This window comes from Pelecanus crispus (assembly GCF_030463565.1).
Source record: "Pelecanus crispus isolate bPelCri1 chromosome 25 unlocalized genomic scaffold, bPelCri1.pri SUPER_25_unloc_1, whole genome shotgun sequence".
Lineage (NCBI taxonomy): Eukaryota > Metazoa > Chordata > Aves > Pelecaniformes > Pelecanidae > Pelecanus > Pelecanus crispus.
In genome coordinates, this window is record NW_027461232.1 from 41,625 (window position 1) to 57,995 (window position 16,371).

General features: G+C 60.3%; 1 protein-coding gene across 1 annotated transcript; it reads right to left on the reverse strand.

Moving 5' to 3' along the window:
- Window positions 1-213: 213 nt before the first annotated feature.
- LOC142596793 (Schwann cell myelin protein-like) lies at window positions 214-14,989 on the reverse strand. Its single transcript, XM_075727265.1, is given in 11 exon segments — window positions 214-218; window positions 925-1,000; window positions 1,002-1,183; window positions 1,186-1,227; window positions 2,782-2,997; window positions 3,000-3,041; window positions 4,849-5,109; window positions 6,971-7,267; window positions 9,559-9,751; window positions 9,753-9,928; window positions 14,929-14,989. Coding segments are annotated over 11 exon segments (1,551 nt in total).
- Window positions 14,990-16,371: the final 1,382 nt, after the last annotated feature.

Below are 16,371 nucleotides of genomic sequence, written 5' to 3' on the forward strand. Positions count from 1 at the left end.
GATTTGGGGGGGACAAATCCCACCCTAGGGGGGCAAATAAACCCCCGGGGGGGGTAAATACCCCCTGGGGGGGCAAATAACAGAGTGGGGGGCAGTTCCAGCCCCCCCCCGGGGCGTGGGAATTGATGGCAGGAATTTCTCGTGCCCCCCAGTAGGGGCTGGGGGGGATTTGGGGGGCTGGGGGGGCAAAAAAAACCCCGGGGGGGGCAAATATCACCCTGGGGGGGGTAAATAACAGAGTGGGGGGCAGTTCCGGCCCCCCCCCCCCCAGGGCGTGGGAATTGATGGCAGGAATTTCTCGTGCCACCCAATAGGGGCTGGGGGGGATTTGGGGGGCTGGGGGGGGCAAATAAACCCCGGGGGGGGCAAATATCACCCTGGGGGGGTAAATACCCCCTGGGGGGGCAAATAACAGAGTGGGGGCGGTTCCTGATGGGATTTGGGGGGATTCCCGCCCCTCCACGGGGTCAATGGGGCGTGGGAAAATCCTGGCAATAATTCCCACCCCCCCACAACTGTCCCCACGGGGTGACACCGGGTGACGGTGACACCCGGATGAGTGACACGGTGACAAGTGACGGTGACACCCGGACGGGTGACAAGGTGACAGGCGGTTCCTGATGGGATTTGGGGCGATTCCCGCCCTCCACGGGGTCAATGGGGCGTGGGAAAATCCTGGCAATAATTCCCACCCCCCACAACAGTTCCTGGGGGGTGACACCAGGTGACGGTGACACCCGGATGAGTGACATGGTGACAGGCGGTTCCTGATGGGATTTGGGGTGACTCCCGCCCCTCCACGGGGTCAATGGGGCGTGGGAAAATCCTGGCAATAATTCCCACCCCCCACAACAGTTCCCGGGGGGGTGACACCGGGTGACGGTGACAAGTGACGGTGACGCTCCGGCTGACGCGGTGACTTACCGGGATGATGAAAGCGCAATTGTTGCTGGACGCTGCCGTGGGGGTTGTGGGCGGAGCAAAGGACGGCCAAGCGAGGGGTCAAGCGTCCCCCGAAGTGTGAGGATCCCGGTGACGGTGACGACGCCCCCCGTCCCCCGTCCCGGGGTGGTGACGGTGTAATCGCGGTGACCCTCGGTGACGGTGACGTTTCGGGATGGGAGGTCAAAGGTCACGGCCGGTTCGGGGATGGCGGAGGCCGAACAGACGCAACGTGCCCCATCCCCCCCGGGGTGCAGCGGGAATCAGGGAGAAGGATGGGGGGGACTGGGGGGGGGACACACCACACACACACGACGACACCCCGAAATGTCACCAGGGGTCCCAGGAGGTTGGGGGACCCCCCGTAACACACCTGGGACCCCAAAAACACACCCTGCACCCCATATACCCCCCTTAGGGACCCCAGCACCCCCCTAGACACCCCAAATACCCCCTTGGGACCCCCAAATACCCCCCAGACACCCCAATACCCCCTTAGACACCCCAATAACCCCTTGGGACCCCCAAATACCCCCTTAGACACCCCAATACCCGCTTGGGACCCCAAATACCCCCTTAGACACCCCAATACCCCCCAGACACCCCAATACCCCCTTAGACACCCCAATACCCCCTTGGGACCCCAAATACCCCCCTTAGACACCCCAATACTCCCTATAACACCCCAAATACCCCTTAGACACCCCAATACCCCCCAGACACCCCAATACCCCCTTAGACTCCCCAATACCCCTTGGGACCCCAAATACCCCCCAGACACCCAGTACCCCCCTTAGGGGCCCCAGTACCCCCCTTAGACACCCTATACCACCTTGGGACCCCAAATAACCCCCTAGACACCCCAAATACCCCCTCAGACACCCCAATACTCCCTATAACACCCCAATACCCCCCTTAGACACCCCAATAACCCCTTCGGGACCCCAATACCCCCCTTAGGACAACAATTACCGCCCCTAGGGACCCAAATACTCCCTCAGGGACCCCAGTACCCCCCCAAATACCCCCCTTAGGACACCAGGACCCCCCATCAGCACCCCAATACCAACCCTAGACACCCCAAATAACCCCTTAGACACCCCAATAACCCTTCGGGACCCCAATACCCCCCTTAGGACAACAATTACCGCCCCTAGGGACCCAAATACTCCCTCAGGGACCCCAGTACCCCCCAAATACCCCCCTTAGGACACCAGGACCCCCCATTAGCCCCCCAATAACACCCGTAGACACCCAAATACCCCCTCAGACACCCCAATACTCCCTATAACACCCCAAATACCCCCTTAGACACCCAAATACCCCGTTTGGGACCCCAATACCCCCCTGAGGACAACAATTACCGCCCCTAGGGACCCAAATACTCCCTTAGGGACCCCAGTACCCCCCTAGGCTCCCCAATACCCCCCAAATACCCCCCTTAGGACACCAGGACCCCCATTAGCCCCCCAATAACACCATAGACACCCAAATACCCCCTCAGACACCCCAATACTCCCTATAACACCCAATACCCCCCTTAGACACCCCAATAACCCCTTCGGGACCCCAATACCCCCCTTAGGACAACAATTACCGCCCCTAGGGACCCAAATACTCCCTCAGGGACCCCAGTACCCCCCCAAATACCCCCCTTAGGACACCAGGACCCCCATCAGCACCCCAATACCACCCCTAGACACCCCAAATAACCCCTTAGACACCCCAATAACCCCTTCGGGACCCCAATACCCCCCTGAGGACAACAATTACCCGCCCCTAGGGACCCAAATATTCCCTTAGGGACCCTAGTACCCCCCCTGCACCCCCAAAACTCACACTCGACAGTGATGTTGAAGGCCAGGCTGCTCTCCCCGTGCTGGTTCTCGGCCCGGCACAGGTATTCCCCGGCATCCTCCGGTCTGGCGGCCGCCAAGGTCATGGTCACCTGGGGCTCGTAGACGGCGGTGGCCACCACCCGGCGTCCCCGCGTCACCGTCACGATGGGTGCGGGGTGACTGGCGGCACCGCAGGTCACCGTCACCGGCTCGCCGCCACCACCCAGAGCGAGCCGTTGAGTATGGGTGAGCGTGGGGCGTCTATAAGGAGGGGGGAAAAGGGGGTGAGGGGGGGGACCCAGGTGTTTGGGGGGGGGGACCCAGGTGCTTGGGGGGGTCCAGGAGTTCAGGGGGGACCCAGGTTTTTGGGGGGGACCCAGTAGGGACCCTCCCAGGGGTCCCAGGAGGGGCCCCAAGAAGGGGTCCCCCAAGAAGGGGTCCCACAAGAAGGGGGTCCCCCAAGAAAGGGTCCCCCCAAGAAAGGGGATCCAGGAGTGGCCCCAAGAAGGGGTCCCCCAAGAACGGGACCCCCAAGAAGGGGTCCCCCAAGAATGGGACCCAGGAGTGTCCTAAGGGGGGGGGTCCCAGGATTGCCCCCCCCCACCCCAAAAGGACCCAGGAGTGGCCCCAAGAAGGGGTCCCCCAAGAAGGGGTCCCCCAAGAAGGGGACCCAGGAGTGGCCCCAAGAAGGGGTCCCAGGATTGCCCCCCCCCACCCCAAAAGGACCCAGGAGTGGCCCCAAGAAGGGGTACCCCAAGAGTGGGACCCAGGAGTGGCCCCAAGAAGGGGTCCCCCAAGAAGGGGTCCCCCAAGAAAGGGGATCCAGGAGTGGCCCCAAGAAGGGGTCCCCCAAGAAGGGGTCCCCCAAGAACGGGACCCCCAAGAAGGGGTCCCCCAAGAATGGGACCCAGGAGTGTCCTAAGGGGGGGTCCCAGGATTGCCCCCCCCCCACCCCAAAAGGACCCAGGAGTGGCCCCAAGAAGGGGGTCCCCCAAGAAGGGGTCCCCCAAGAAGGGGACCCAGGAGTGGCCCCAAGAAGGGGTCCCAGGATTGCCCCCCCCACCCCAAAAGGACCCAGGAGTGGCCCCAAGAAGGGGTACCCCAAGAGTGGGACCCAGGAGTGGCCCCAAGAAGGGGTCCCCCAAGAAGGGGTCCCCCAAGAAAGGGGATCCAGGAGTGGCCCCAAGAAGGGGTCCCCCAAGAAGGGGTCCCCCAAGAATGGGACCCAGGAGTGTCCTAAGGGGGGGGTCCCAGGATTGCCCCCCCCCCACCCCAAAAGGACCCAGGAGTGGCCCCAAGAAGGGGTCCCCCAAGAATGGGACCCAGGAGTGGCCCCAAGAAGGGGTCCCAGGATTGCCCCCCCACCCCAAAAGGACCCAGGAGTGGCCCCAAGAAGGGGTACCCCAAGAGTGGGACCCAGGAGTGGCCCCAAGAAGGGGTCCCCCAAGAAGGGGTCCCCCAAGAAAGGGGATCCAGGAGTGGCCCCAAGAAGGGGTCCCCCAAGAGTGGGACCCAGGAGTGGCCCCAAGAAGGGGTCCCCCAAGAAAGGGTCCCCCAAGAAAGGGGATCCAGGAGTGGCCCCAAGAAGGGGTCCCCCAAGAGTGGGACCCAGGAGTGGCCCCAAGAAGGGGTCCCCCAAGAAAGGGTCCCCCAAGAAAGGGGATCCAGGAGTGGCCCCCAAGAAGGGGCCCCCCAAGAAGGGGTCCCCCAAGAACGGGACCCCCAAGAAGGGGTCCCCCAAGAATGGGACCCAGGAGTGTCCTAAGGGGGGGGTCCCAGGATTGCCCCCCCCCACCCCAAAAGGACCCAGGAGTGGCCCCAAGAAGGGGTCCCAGGATTGCCCACCCACCCCAAAAGGACCCAGGAGTGGCCCCAAGAAGGGTACCCCAAGAGTGGGACCCAGGAGTGGCCCCAAGAAGGGGTCCCCCAAGAAGGGGTCCCCCAAGAGTGGGACCCAGGAGTGGCCCCAAGAAGGGGTCCCCCAAGAAGGGGTCCCCCAAGAAGGGGACCCCCAAGAAGGGGACCCAGGCGTACCCCACCCCCAAGGGCGCCCCCCGCAGGCTCTCACAGGCCACATGAAGCTGAAGACTCCGGTTATGGCGTCCGTGCCGGTTCTCGGCCACGCAGCTGTAGGTCCCGGCGTGATCCGGTTCCACCCCGGGTAAAAGCAGGCGGAGACTGGTTGAAACCGGTTCTTCCCGTAACACCGTGACTCCCCGGAACCAGGAGAGTAACGGGGGTGGTCGCCCCTCGGCTTCGCACCCTAATTCCACCGCCGTCCCTTCCACCGCTTCGCCGGGACCCGAGACCTCCAGCACCCGCGGCTCGTCTAGGGAGGGTGGAGAGGGATTAGGGGGGACCCCAGGCATCTGGGGGGACCCCCACACATCTGGGGGGACCCCCAGGTGTCCCAGGGGACCCGCGTGTTTGGGGAACCCCAAAACCCTCCCCAGGGGACCCAGGTGTCCGGGGGAACCCACGCATTCCCCACCCAACCCCATGCATTGGGGGGAGCCGGGTGTTCCCCCACCCATGGACCCAGGCATCTGGGGGGACCCCAGGCATCTGGGGGGGCACCCACACATCTGGGGGGACCCCCAGGTGTCCCAGGGGACCCGCGTGTCTGGGGAACCCCAAAACCCTCCCCAGGGGACCCAGGTGTCCGGGGGGAACCCACGCATTCCCCACCCAACCCCATGCATTGGGGGAGCCGGGTGTTCCCCACCCATGGACCCAGGCATCTGGGGGGACCCCAGGCATCTGGGGGGGCACCCAGACATCTGGGGGGACCCCCAGGTGTCCCAGGGGGACCCGCGTGTCTGGGGAACCCCAAAACCCTCCCCAGGGGACCCAGGTGTCCGGGGGAACCCACGCATTCCCCACCCAACCCCATGCATTGGGGGAGCCGGGTGTTCCCCACCCATGGACCCAGGCATCTGGGGGGACCCCAGGCATCTGGGGGGGCACCCAGACATCTGGGGGGACCCCCAGGTGTCCCAGGGGGACCCGCGTGTCTGGGGAACCCCAAAAACCCTCCCCAGGGGACCCAGGTGTCCGGGGGAACCCACGCATTCCCCACCCAACCCCATGCATTGGGGGGAGCCGGGTGTTCCCCACCCATGGACCCAGGCATCTGGGGGGACCCCAGGCATCTGGGGGGGCACCCACACATCTGGGGGGACCCCCAGGTGTCCCAGGGGGACCCGCGTGTCTGGGGAACCCCAAAACCCTCCCCAGGGGACCCAGGTGTCCGGGGAACCCACGCATTCCCCACCCAACCCCATGCATTGGGGGAGCCGGGTGTTCCCCACCCATGGACCCAGGCATCTGGGGGGGACCCCAGGCATCTGGGGGGGCACCCAGACATCTGGGGGGACCCCCAGGTGTCCCAGGGGGACCCGCGTGTCTGGGGAACCCCAAAACCCTCCCCAGGGGACCCAGGTGTCCGGGGGAACCCACGCATTCCCCACCCAACCCCATGCATTGGGGGGAGCCGGGTGTTCCCCACCCATGGACCCAGGCATCTGGGGGGACCCCAGGCATCTGGGGGGACCCCCACACATCTGGGGGGACCCCCAGGTGTCCCAGGGGGACCCGCGTGTCTGGGGAACCCCAAAACCCTCCCCAGGGGACCCAGGTGTCCGGGGGAACCCACGCATTCCCCACCCAACCCCATGCATTGGGGGGAGCCGGGTGTTCCCCACCCATGGACCCAGGCATCTGGGGGGACCCCAGGCATCTGGGGGGGGCACCCAGACATCTGGGGGGACCCCCAGGTGTCCCAGGGGGACCCGCGTGTCTGGGGAACCCCAAAACCCTCCCCAGGGGACCCAGGTGTCCGGGGGAACCCACGCATTCCCCACCCAACCCCATGCATTGGGGGGAGCCGGGTGTTCCCCACCCATGGACCCAGGCATCTGGGGGACCCCAGGCATCTGGGGGGACCCCCACACATCTGGGGGGACCCCCAGGTGTCCCAGGGGGACCCGCGTGTCTGGGGAACCCCAAAACCCTCCCCAGGGGACCCAGGTGTCCGGGGGAACCCACGCATTCCCCACCCAACCCCATGCATTGGGGGGAGCCGGGTGTTCCCCACCCATGGACCCAGGCATCTGGGGGGACCCCAGGCATCCGAGGGGACCCCAGGCATGGGGGGAAGGGGGACCCCAAGGATCCAGACCCCAACTCACACTGAACATCAAGGGCGACGGTGGCCTCGAAAGCCAGGGTGCTGTTGGCGAAGGCCACCCTACAACCCAGCCGCCGGCCACCATCTTCTCGACGGGGTCGAAATCGTAGAAGGGCCAAGATGGTGCCAGCTCCGGCCGCGTCCTCTCGTAATTCCCGTTCGGATGCTTCCAGAAGCTCCTCGGTCCCTTCCCAACCCACCCGGGGTCGAAGTTGGGGACAGTTATCGGGGACGCGACATCGGAGTTCTACCTCCTCTCCTGCCACCAGTTCGGGGGGGACCTCCAGGACTGGTTCCTCTGGGAGAGAATCCAGGTGTCCGGGATTGGGGAACCCCCCATTGGGGTCTGGGCACCCAGGCGTCCGGGATTGGGGAACCCCCCCATTGGGGTCTGGGCACCCAGGCGTCCGGGACTGGGGACCCCCCCATTGGGGTCTGGGCACCCAGGCATCCGGGATTGGGGAACCCCCCCACTGGGGTCTGGGGACCCAGGCGTCCGGGATTGGGGAACCCCCCCATTGGGGTCTGGGCACCCAGGCGTCCGGGATTGGGGAACCCCCCCATTGGGGTGCGGGGACCCAGGCATCCGGGATTGGGGAACCCCCCCATTGGGGTCTGGGGGACCCAGGGCGTCCGGGATTGGGGAACCCCCCCATTGGGGTGTGGGGACCCAGGCGTCCGGGATTGGGGAACCCCCTCACTGGGGTCTGGGCACCCAGGCGTCCGGGATTGGGGAACCCCCCCATTGGGGTCTGGGCACCCAGGCGTCCGGGATTGGGGAACCCCCCCACTGGGGTCTGGGCACCCAGGCGTCTGGGACTGGGGACCCCCCATTGGGGTCTGGGCACCCAGGCGTCCGGGATTGGGGAACCCCCCCATTGGGGTCTGGGCACCCAGGCATCCGGGATTGGGGAACCCCCCCACTGGGGTCTGGGCACCCAGGCGTCCGGGATTGGGGAACCCCCCCATTGGGGTGTGGGGACCCAGGCGTCCGGGATTGGGGAACCCCCTCACTGGGGTCTGGGGACCCAGGCGTCCGGGATTGGGGAACCCCCCCATTGGGGTCTGGGCACCCAGGCGTCCGGGATTGGGGAACCCCCCCACTGGGGTCTGGGCACCCAGGCGTCCGGGATTGGGGAACCCCCCCACTGGGGTGCGGGGACCCAGGCGTCCGGGATTGGGGAACCCCCCCACTGGGGTCTGGGGACCCAGGCGTCCGGGATTGGGGAACCCCCCCCACTGGGGTCTGGGCACCCAGGTGTCCGGGATTGGGGACCCCCTCATAGGGTCTGGGCACCCAGGCGTCCGGGATTGGGGAACCCCCCCACTGGGGTCTCGGGACCCAGGCGTCCGGGATTGGGGAACCCCCCCATTGGGGTCTGGGCACCCAGGCATCCGGGATTGGGGAACCCCCCACTGGGGTGCAGGGACCCAGGCGTCCGGGATTGGGGAACCCCCCCATTGGGGTCTGGGGACCCAGGCGTCCGGGATTGGGGAACCCCCCCACTGGGGTCTGGGCACCCAGGTGTCCGGGATTGGGGACCCCCCTCATAGGGTCTGGGCACCCAGGCGTCCGGGATTGGGGAACCCCCCCACTGGGGTCTCGGGACCCAGGCGTCCGGGATTGGGGAACCCCCCCATTGGGGTCTGGGCACCCAGGCATCCGGGATTGGGGAACCCCCCACTGGGGTGCGGGGACCCAGGCGTCCGGGATTGGGGAACCCCCCCACTGGGGTCTGGGCACCCAGGCGTCCGGGATTGGGGAACCCCCCCCACTGGGGTCTGGGGACCCAGGCGTCCGGGATTGGGGAACCCCCCCATTGAGGTCTGGGGACCCAGGCGTCCGGGATTGGGGAACCCCCCCATTGGGGTCTGGGCACCCAGGTGTCCGGGATTGGGGAACCCCCCCACTGGGGTCTGGGCACCCAGGCGTCCGGGATTGGGGAACCCCCCCCATTGGGGTGCAGGGACCCAGGCATCCGGGATTGGGGAACCCCCCCCACTCCGTCTCCAAAGGGGACCCAGGTGTCCAGATCCCCTAAAATGGTGTCCCGGGCACCCGAGCCCCCTCCCCAAAAGGGACTCGGGCATCCAAGCCCCCTAAAAATAGGACCCAGGCACCCAAGCCCCTAAAAAAGGGACCCATGCGTTCGGGCCCCCTTCCCACCCCACCTCCAAAGGGGACCCGGGTGTCCAGACCCCCTAAAATGGTGTCCCGGGCACCCAAGACCCCTCCCCATCCCCTCTAAAAAAGGGACCCAGGCACCCAAGCCCCCTAAAAACGGGACCCATGCGTTCGGACCCCCCTTCCCCACCCCACCTCCAAAGGGGACCCGGTGTCCAGACCCCCTAAAATGGTGTCCCGGGCACCCGAGCCCCCTCTAAAAAAGGGACCCAGGCACCCAAGCCCCCTAAAAACGGGACCCAGGTGTTCAGACCCCCTTCCCACCCCACCTCCAAAGGGGACCCAGGTGTCCAGACCCCCTAAAATGGTGTCCCGGGCACCCGAGCCCCCTCCCCAAAAAGGGCCCCAGGCATCCAAGCCCCCTAAAAAAGGGCCCCAGGCATCCAGGCCCCCTCAAAACTCACCCAACACCTCCAACGTCGTATGTTCGGAGAAGCTGTACTGGTTATAACCCCCTAAATCCCCCCGAAAATAATATTTCCCGGCTAATTCGGGGCTGAGGGGTCCCAGCAAGAGAGAACAATCTCGGACGCCCGGATCTCCCACCAGCTTCGCTCGCCCGGTGAAGCTCTCGTGGACGGCTCCTGTCCTCGACCGGGGCCACCACAGGGGGATAATTTTTGGGATAAGGGCTCCCGAAATACCACAAGCCGTGAACGGTGGCCGGCCGTAATTCTTCTGGGTAGCCAAAACGACAGGGTACGGCCACGCAGGTCCCCGAGAGCCCGGCGACCGCCGGGGGCATCCAGGCGGCCCAGGGGCCACCTGAGGTCCCTGGGGGGGGGGGACACCCGCTGTCAGGGGGGACGACCCCCACCCAGGGCGCCAGCAGGGGCCTGAGTGTCCCTGGGGGATCTAATGAGGGCGTCCCGATCACCTATCGGGGCGAATAACGGGGTTTTGAGCATCCTCGGGGTCTAATAACGGGGTTTTGAGCATTTTCTGGGTCTAATAACGGGGTCTTGAGCATCTACTGGGTCTAGTAACGGGGTTTTGAGCATTTATTTGGTCTAATAACGGGGTTTTGAGCATCTATTTGCTCTAATAATGGGGTTTTGAGCATCTACCAGGTCATTTGAGCATCTACTGGGTCTAATAACGGGGTCTTGAGCATCTACTGGGTCTAATAACGGGGTTTTGAGCATCCTTTGGGGCTGGTAACGAGGTCTTGAGCATCTACTGGGTCTAATAACGAGGTTTTGAGCACTTATTTGGTCTAATAACGGGATTTTGAGCATCTATTTGCTCTAATAATGGGGTTTTGAGCATCTACCAGGTCTCATAACGGGGTTTTGAGCATCTACTGGGTCTAATAACGAGGTTTTGAGCATCTATTGGGTCTAATAATGAGGTCTTGAGCATCTATTTGGTCTAATAACGGGGTCTTGAGCATCCTCGGGGTCTAATAACGGGGTTTTGAGCATTTTCTGGGTCTAATAATGGGGTTTTGAACATCTACTGGGTCTAATAACGGGGTTTTGAGCATTTATTCGGTCTAATAATGGGGTTTTGAGCATCTATTTGCTCTAATAATGGGGTTTTGAGCATCTACCGGGTCTCATAACGGGGTTTTGAGCATCTATTGGGTCTAATAATGAGGTCTTGAGCATCTATTTGGTCTAATAACGGGGTCTTGAGCATCCTCGGGGTCTAATAACGGGGTTTTGAGCATTTTCTGGGTCTAATAACGGGGTCTTGAGCATCTACTGGGTCTAATAACGGGGTTTTGAGCATCCTTTGGGGCTGGTAACGAGGTCTTGAGCATCTACTGGGTCTAATAACGAGGTTTTGAGCATTTATTTGGTCTAATAACGGGGTTTTGAGCATCTATCGGGTCTAACAACAGGGTTTTGAGCATCTATTGGGGCTAATAACGGGGTTTTGAGCATCTTTTGGGGACACCAACAGGAGCTTGAGCATCTATTTGGTCTAATAATGAGGTCTTGAGCATCCTTTGGGGCTGGTAACGAGGTTTTGAGCATTTTCTGGGTCTAATAACGGGGTCTTGAGCATCCTCTGGGTCTAATAACGAGGTTTTGAGCATCTACCGGGTCTCATAACGGGGTTTTGAGCATCCTCTGGATCTAATAACAGGGTTTTGAGCACCTATTTGGTCTGATAACGGGGTTTTGAGCATCTTTTGGGGACGCCAACAGGAGCTCGAGCATCTATTTGGTCTAATAATGAGGTCTTGAGCATCTATCGGGGCAAATAACGGGGTTTTGAGCATCCTTTGGGGCTGGTAACAAGGTTTTGAGCATTTTCTGGGTCTAATAATGGGGTTTTGAGCATCTACTGGGTCTAATAATAGGGTTTTGAGCATTTATTTGGTCTAATAATGGGGTTTTGAGCATCTATTTGCTCTAATAATGGGGTTTTGAGCATCTACCGGGTCTCATAACGGGGTTTTGAGCATCTACTGGGTCTAATAACGAGGTTTTGAGCATCTATTGGGTCTAATAATGAGGTCTTGAGCATCTATTTGGTCTAATAACGGGGTCTTGAGCATCCTCGGGGTCTAATAACGGGGTTTTGAGCATTTTCTGGGTCTAATAACGGGGTCTTGAGCATCTACTGGGTCTAATAACGGGGTTTTGAGCATCCTTTGTGGCTGGTAACGAGGTCTTGAGCATCTACTGGGTCTAATAACGAGGTTTTGAGCACTTATTTGGTCTAATAACGGGGTTTTGAGCATCTATTGGGGCTAATAATGGGGTTTTGAGCATCTACCAGGTCTCAAAATGGGGTTTTGAGCATCTACTGGGTCTAATAATGAGGTTTTGAGCATTTATTTGGTCTCATAACGGGGTTTTGAGCATCTACTGGGTCTAATAATGAGGTTTTGAGCATCTATTGGGTCTAATAATGAGGTCTTGAGCATCTATTTGGTCTAATAACGGGGTCTTGAGCATCCTCGGGGTCTAATAACGGGGTTTTGAGCATTTATTTGGTCTCATAACGGGGTTTTGAACATCTATTTGCTCTAATAATGGGGTTTTGAGCATCTACCGGGTCTAATAACGGGGTTTTGAGCATCTACTGGGTCTAATAACGAGGTTTTGAGCATCTATTGGGTCTAATAATGAGGTCTTGAGCATCTATTTGGTCTAATAACGGGGTCTTGAGCATCCTCGGGGTCTAATAACGGGGTTTTGAGCATTTTCTGGGTCTAATAACGGGGTCTTGAGCATCTACTGGGTCTAATAACGGGGTTTTGAGCATCCTTTGTGGCTGGTAACGAGGTCTTGAGCATCTACTGGGTCTAATAACGAGGTTTTGAGCACTTATTTGGTCTAATAACGGGATTTTGAGCATCTATTTGCTCTAATAATGGGGTTTTGAGCATCTACCAGGAGCATCTACCAGGTCTCAAAACGGGGTTTTGAGCATCTACTGGGTCTAATAATGAGGTTTTGAGCATTTATTTGGTCTCATAACGGGGTCTTGAGCATCTATTTGGTCTAATAACGGGGTCTTGAGCATCCTCGGGGTCTAATAATGGGGGTTTGAGCATTTATTTGGTCTCATAACGGGGTTTTGAACATCTACTGGGTCTAATAACGGGGTTTTAAGCATTTATTTGGTCTAATAATGGGGTTTTTTGAGCATCTATTTGCTCTAATAATGGGTTTTGAGCATCTACCAGGTCTCATAACGGGGTTTTGAGCATCTACTGGGTCTAATAACGAGGTTTTGAGCATCTATTGGGTCTAATAATGAGGTCTTGAGCATCTATTTGGTCTAATAACGGGGTCTTGAGCATCCTCGGGGTCTAATAACGGGGTTTTGAGCATTTTCTGGGTCTAATAACGGGGTCTTGAGCATCTACTGGGTCTAATAACGAGGTTTTGAGCATTTATTTGGTCTAATAACGGGGTGTTTGAGCATCTATCGGGTCTAACAACAGGGGTTTGAGCATCTATTGGGCTAATAACGGGGTTTTGAGCATCCTTTGGGGCTGTCAACGGAGTTCTGAGCATTTTCTGGGTCTAATAACGGGGTTCTGAGCATGTTTTGGGTCTAATAATGGGGTTCTGAGTATCCCTCGGGGCTCCTAATAGGGTTCTGGGTGTCCCTTGGTGCTACTAACGGGGTTTTGAGCATCTATTTGGTCTAATAAGGGCGGTTTGAGAATCTATTATGTCTAATAATGGGGTTCTGATCATTTTCTGGGCCTAATAACAGGTTCTTGAGCATCTATTTGGTCTAATAATGAGGTTTTTGAGGATCCATTGGGTCTAATAAGGGAGTTCTGATCATTTTATGGGTCTAATAACAAGTTTTTGAACACTTATTTTCTCTGATTATGAGGTTTTTGAGCATCTATTGGGTCTAATAACAGGGTTTTGAGGATCTATTTGGTCTAATAATGGGGTTTTGAGCACCTATTGGGTCTAATAACGAGGTTCTGATCATTTTCTGGGCTTAATAACATGTTCTTGAAGATCTATTTGGTCTAATAACGAGGTTTTGAGCATCAACTGTGTCTAATAATGGGGTTTTGAGGATCTATCTGGTCTAATAACGGGGGTTTGAGCATCTACTGGGTCTAATAACAGGGTTTTGAGGATCCATTGGGTCTAATAATGGGGTTTTGATGATCCATTTGGTCTAATAATGCGGGTTCTGATCATTTTGTGGGTCTAACAACAGGTTCTTGAGCATTGATTGGGTCTAATAACGGGGTTTTGAGAATCTGTTGTGCCTAATAACGGGGTTTTGAGAATCTGTTGTGCCTAATAACGGGGTTTTGAGGATCTATTTGGTCTAATAGCGAGGTTTTGAGGGTCTATTTGGCCTAATAACAGGGCTCTGGGTGCCTCTGGTGCTATTAATGAGGTTTTGCCCATTTTGGGGCTGTTAATGGGGTTCTGGTGCTCCCCCGGGGCCTGTTAATGGGGGCTGGGCAGCTTTGGGGTCTAATAAAGGGGTCTGAGCATCCCCCGGGGCTAATAACGAGGTGTCTAATGATGGGGTCCTCCCAGTTCCCCCCAGTCCTCCCAGTTCCCCCCGGTCCCTCCCAGTCCTTCCCAGTTCCCCCCAGTCCCTCCCAGTCCTCCCAGTTACCCCCAGTCCCTCCCAGTTCCTCCCAGTCCCCCAACTCCCCCGCCTTCCCAGTCCTCCCAGTCCCTCCCAGTTCCTCCCAGTCCCCCCAGTCCTTCCCAGTCCCTCCCAGCCCTCCCAGTCTCCCCCAGTTCCCCCCCAGTAGTTCCAGCTCTTCCCAGTCCCTCCCAGTCCTCCCAGTCCTTCCAGTTACCCCCACTCCCTCCCATTTCCCCCCAGTCCCTCCCAGTCCTTCCCAGTTCCCTCCCAGTCCTTCCAGTCCCCCAACCCCCTCACCTTCCCGGTCCTCCCAGTCCCTCCCAGTCCTCCCCAGTCCCTCCAGTCCTCCCAGTTCCCCCCAGTCTTCCAGTCTCCCCAGTCCCTCCCAGTTCTCACCCAGTGATCCCAGTTCCCCCCAGTTCCTCCCAGTCTCCCCCAGTCCCTCCTAGTTCCCTCCCAGTCCCTCCAGTCCTCCCAGTTCCCCCCAGTCCTCCCAGTCTCCTCCAGTCCCTCCCAGTTCCCGCCCAGTGATCCCAGTTCCCCTCAGTTCCTCCCAGTCTCCCCCAGTCCCTCCTAGTTCCCTCCCAGTCCTCCGTTACCCCCACTTCCTCCCAGTCCCCCCCCAGTTCCTCCCAGTTCCCCCCCAGTCCCTCCCAGTTCCCCCCAGTGATCCCAGTTCCCCCCCCATTTCCCCCCAGTCCCTCCCAGTTCCCCCCCAGTGCTCCCAGTACCTGGGGGGAGTGGCAGCAGCAGCAGCAGGGCGGTGGGGAGGGCGGCGGCCACCGGCCTCATGGCGGGGGCTGGGGGACACGGAGGGTGACCCCGGTGTCCCCAGTGTCCCCAGTGACCCCAGTGTCCCCAACATCCCCAATGTGCCCTCCCAGTGTCCCCAGTGTCCCCTCCCAGTGTCCCCAACATCCCCAATGTGCCCTCCCAGTGTCCCCAGTGTCCCCAGTGACCCCAGTGTCCCCAACATCCCCAATGTGCCCTCCCAGTGTCCCCAGTGTCCCCTCCCAGTGTCCCCAACATCCCCAATGTGCCCTCCCAGTGTCCCCAGTGTCCCCTCCCAGTGTCCCCAACATCCCCAATGTGCCCTCCCAGTGTCCCCAGTGTCCCCTCCCAGTGTCCCCCAGTGTCCCCAACAACCCTAATGTCCCCAGTGTCCCTTCCCAGTGTCCCTAGTATCCCCCAGTGTCCCCAGTATCCCCTCCCAGTATCCTTTCCAGTGTCCCCAATGTCCCCAGTGTCCCCCACTGTCCCCAGTGTCCCCTCCCAGTGTCCTTTCCAGTGTCCCCCAGTGTCCTCAGTGTCCCCAACATCCCCAATGTCCCCTCCCAGTATCCCCTTCCCAGCATCCCCAGTGTCCCCAGTGTCCCCAAGGTCCCTGTCCCCGCATTGTCCCCAGTGTCCCCCATCCCCCAGTGTCCCCAGTGTCCCCTCAACCCTATCCCACCTTGTCCCCACTGTCCCCAGTGTCCCCCACTGTCCCCTCACCCCTGTCCCCCATTGTCACCCACTGTCCCGTGTCCCCCATTGTCCCCCCGTGTCCCCCATTGTCCCCCAGTGTCCCCTCACCCCGTCCCCCAGTGTCCCCAGTGTCCCCCACCCTTGTCCCCACTGTCCCCCCTTGTCCCCCACTGTCCCCTCACCCCTGTCCCCCATTGTCCCCACTGTCCCCTATTGTCCCTGTCCCCCATTGTCCCCAGTGTCTCTCACCCCTATCCCCCCACTGTCCCCCCACTGTCCCCTATTGTCCCTGTCCCCCCAGTGTCCCCCACTGTCCCCCCTTGTCCCCCACTGTCCCCTCACCCCTGTCCCCCATTGTCCCCACTGTCCCCCATTGTCCCCAGTGTCCCCTCACCCCTGTCCCCCATTGTCCCCACTGTCCCCTATTGTCCCTGTCCCCCACTGTCCCCAGTGTCCCCTCACCCCTGTCCCCCCTCATCCCCAGTGTCCCCCACTGTCCCCTCTTGTCCCTGTCCCCCAGTGTCCCCAGTGTCCCCCAGTGTCCCCAGTGTCCCTCACCCCTGTCCCCCCTCGTCCCCACTGTCCCCTATTGTCCCTGTCCCCCCATTGTCCCCCAGTGTCCCCAGTGTCCCCTCACCCCTGTCCCCCCTCATCCCCATTGTCCCCCACTGTCCCCTCTTGTCCCTGTCCCCCCAGTGTCCCCAGTG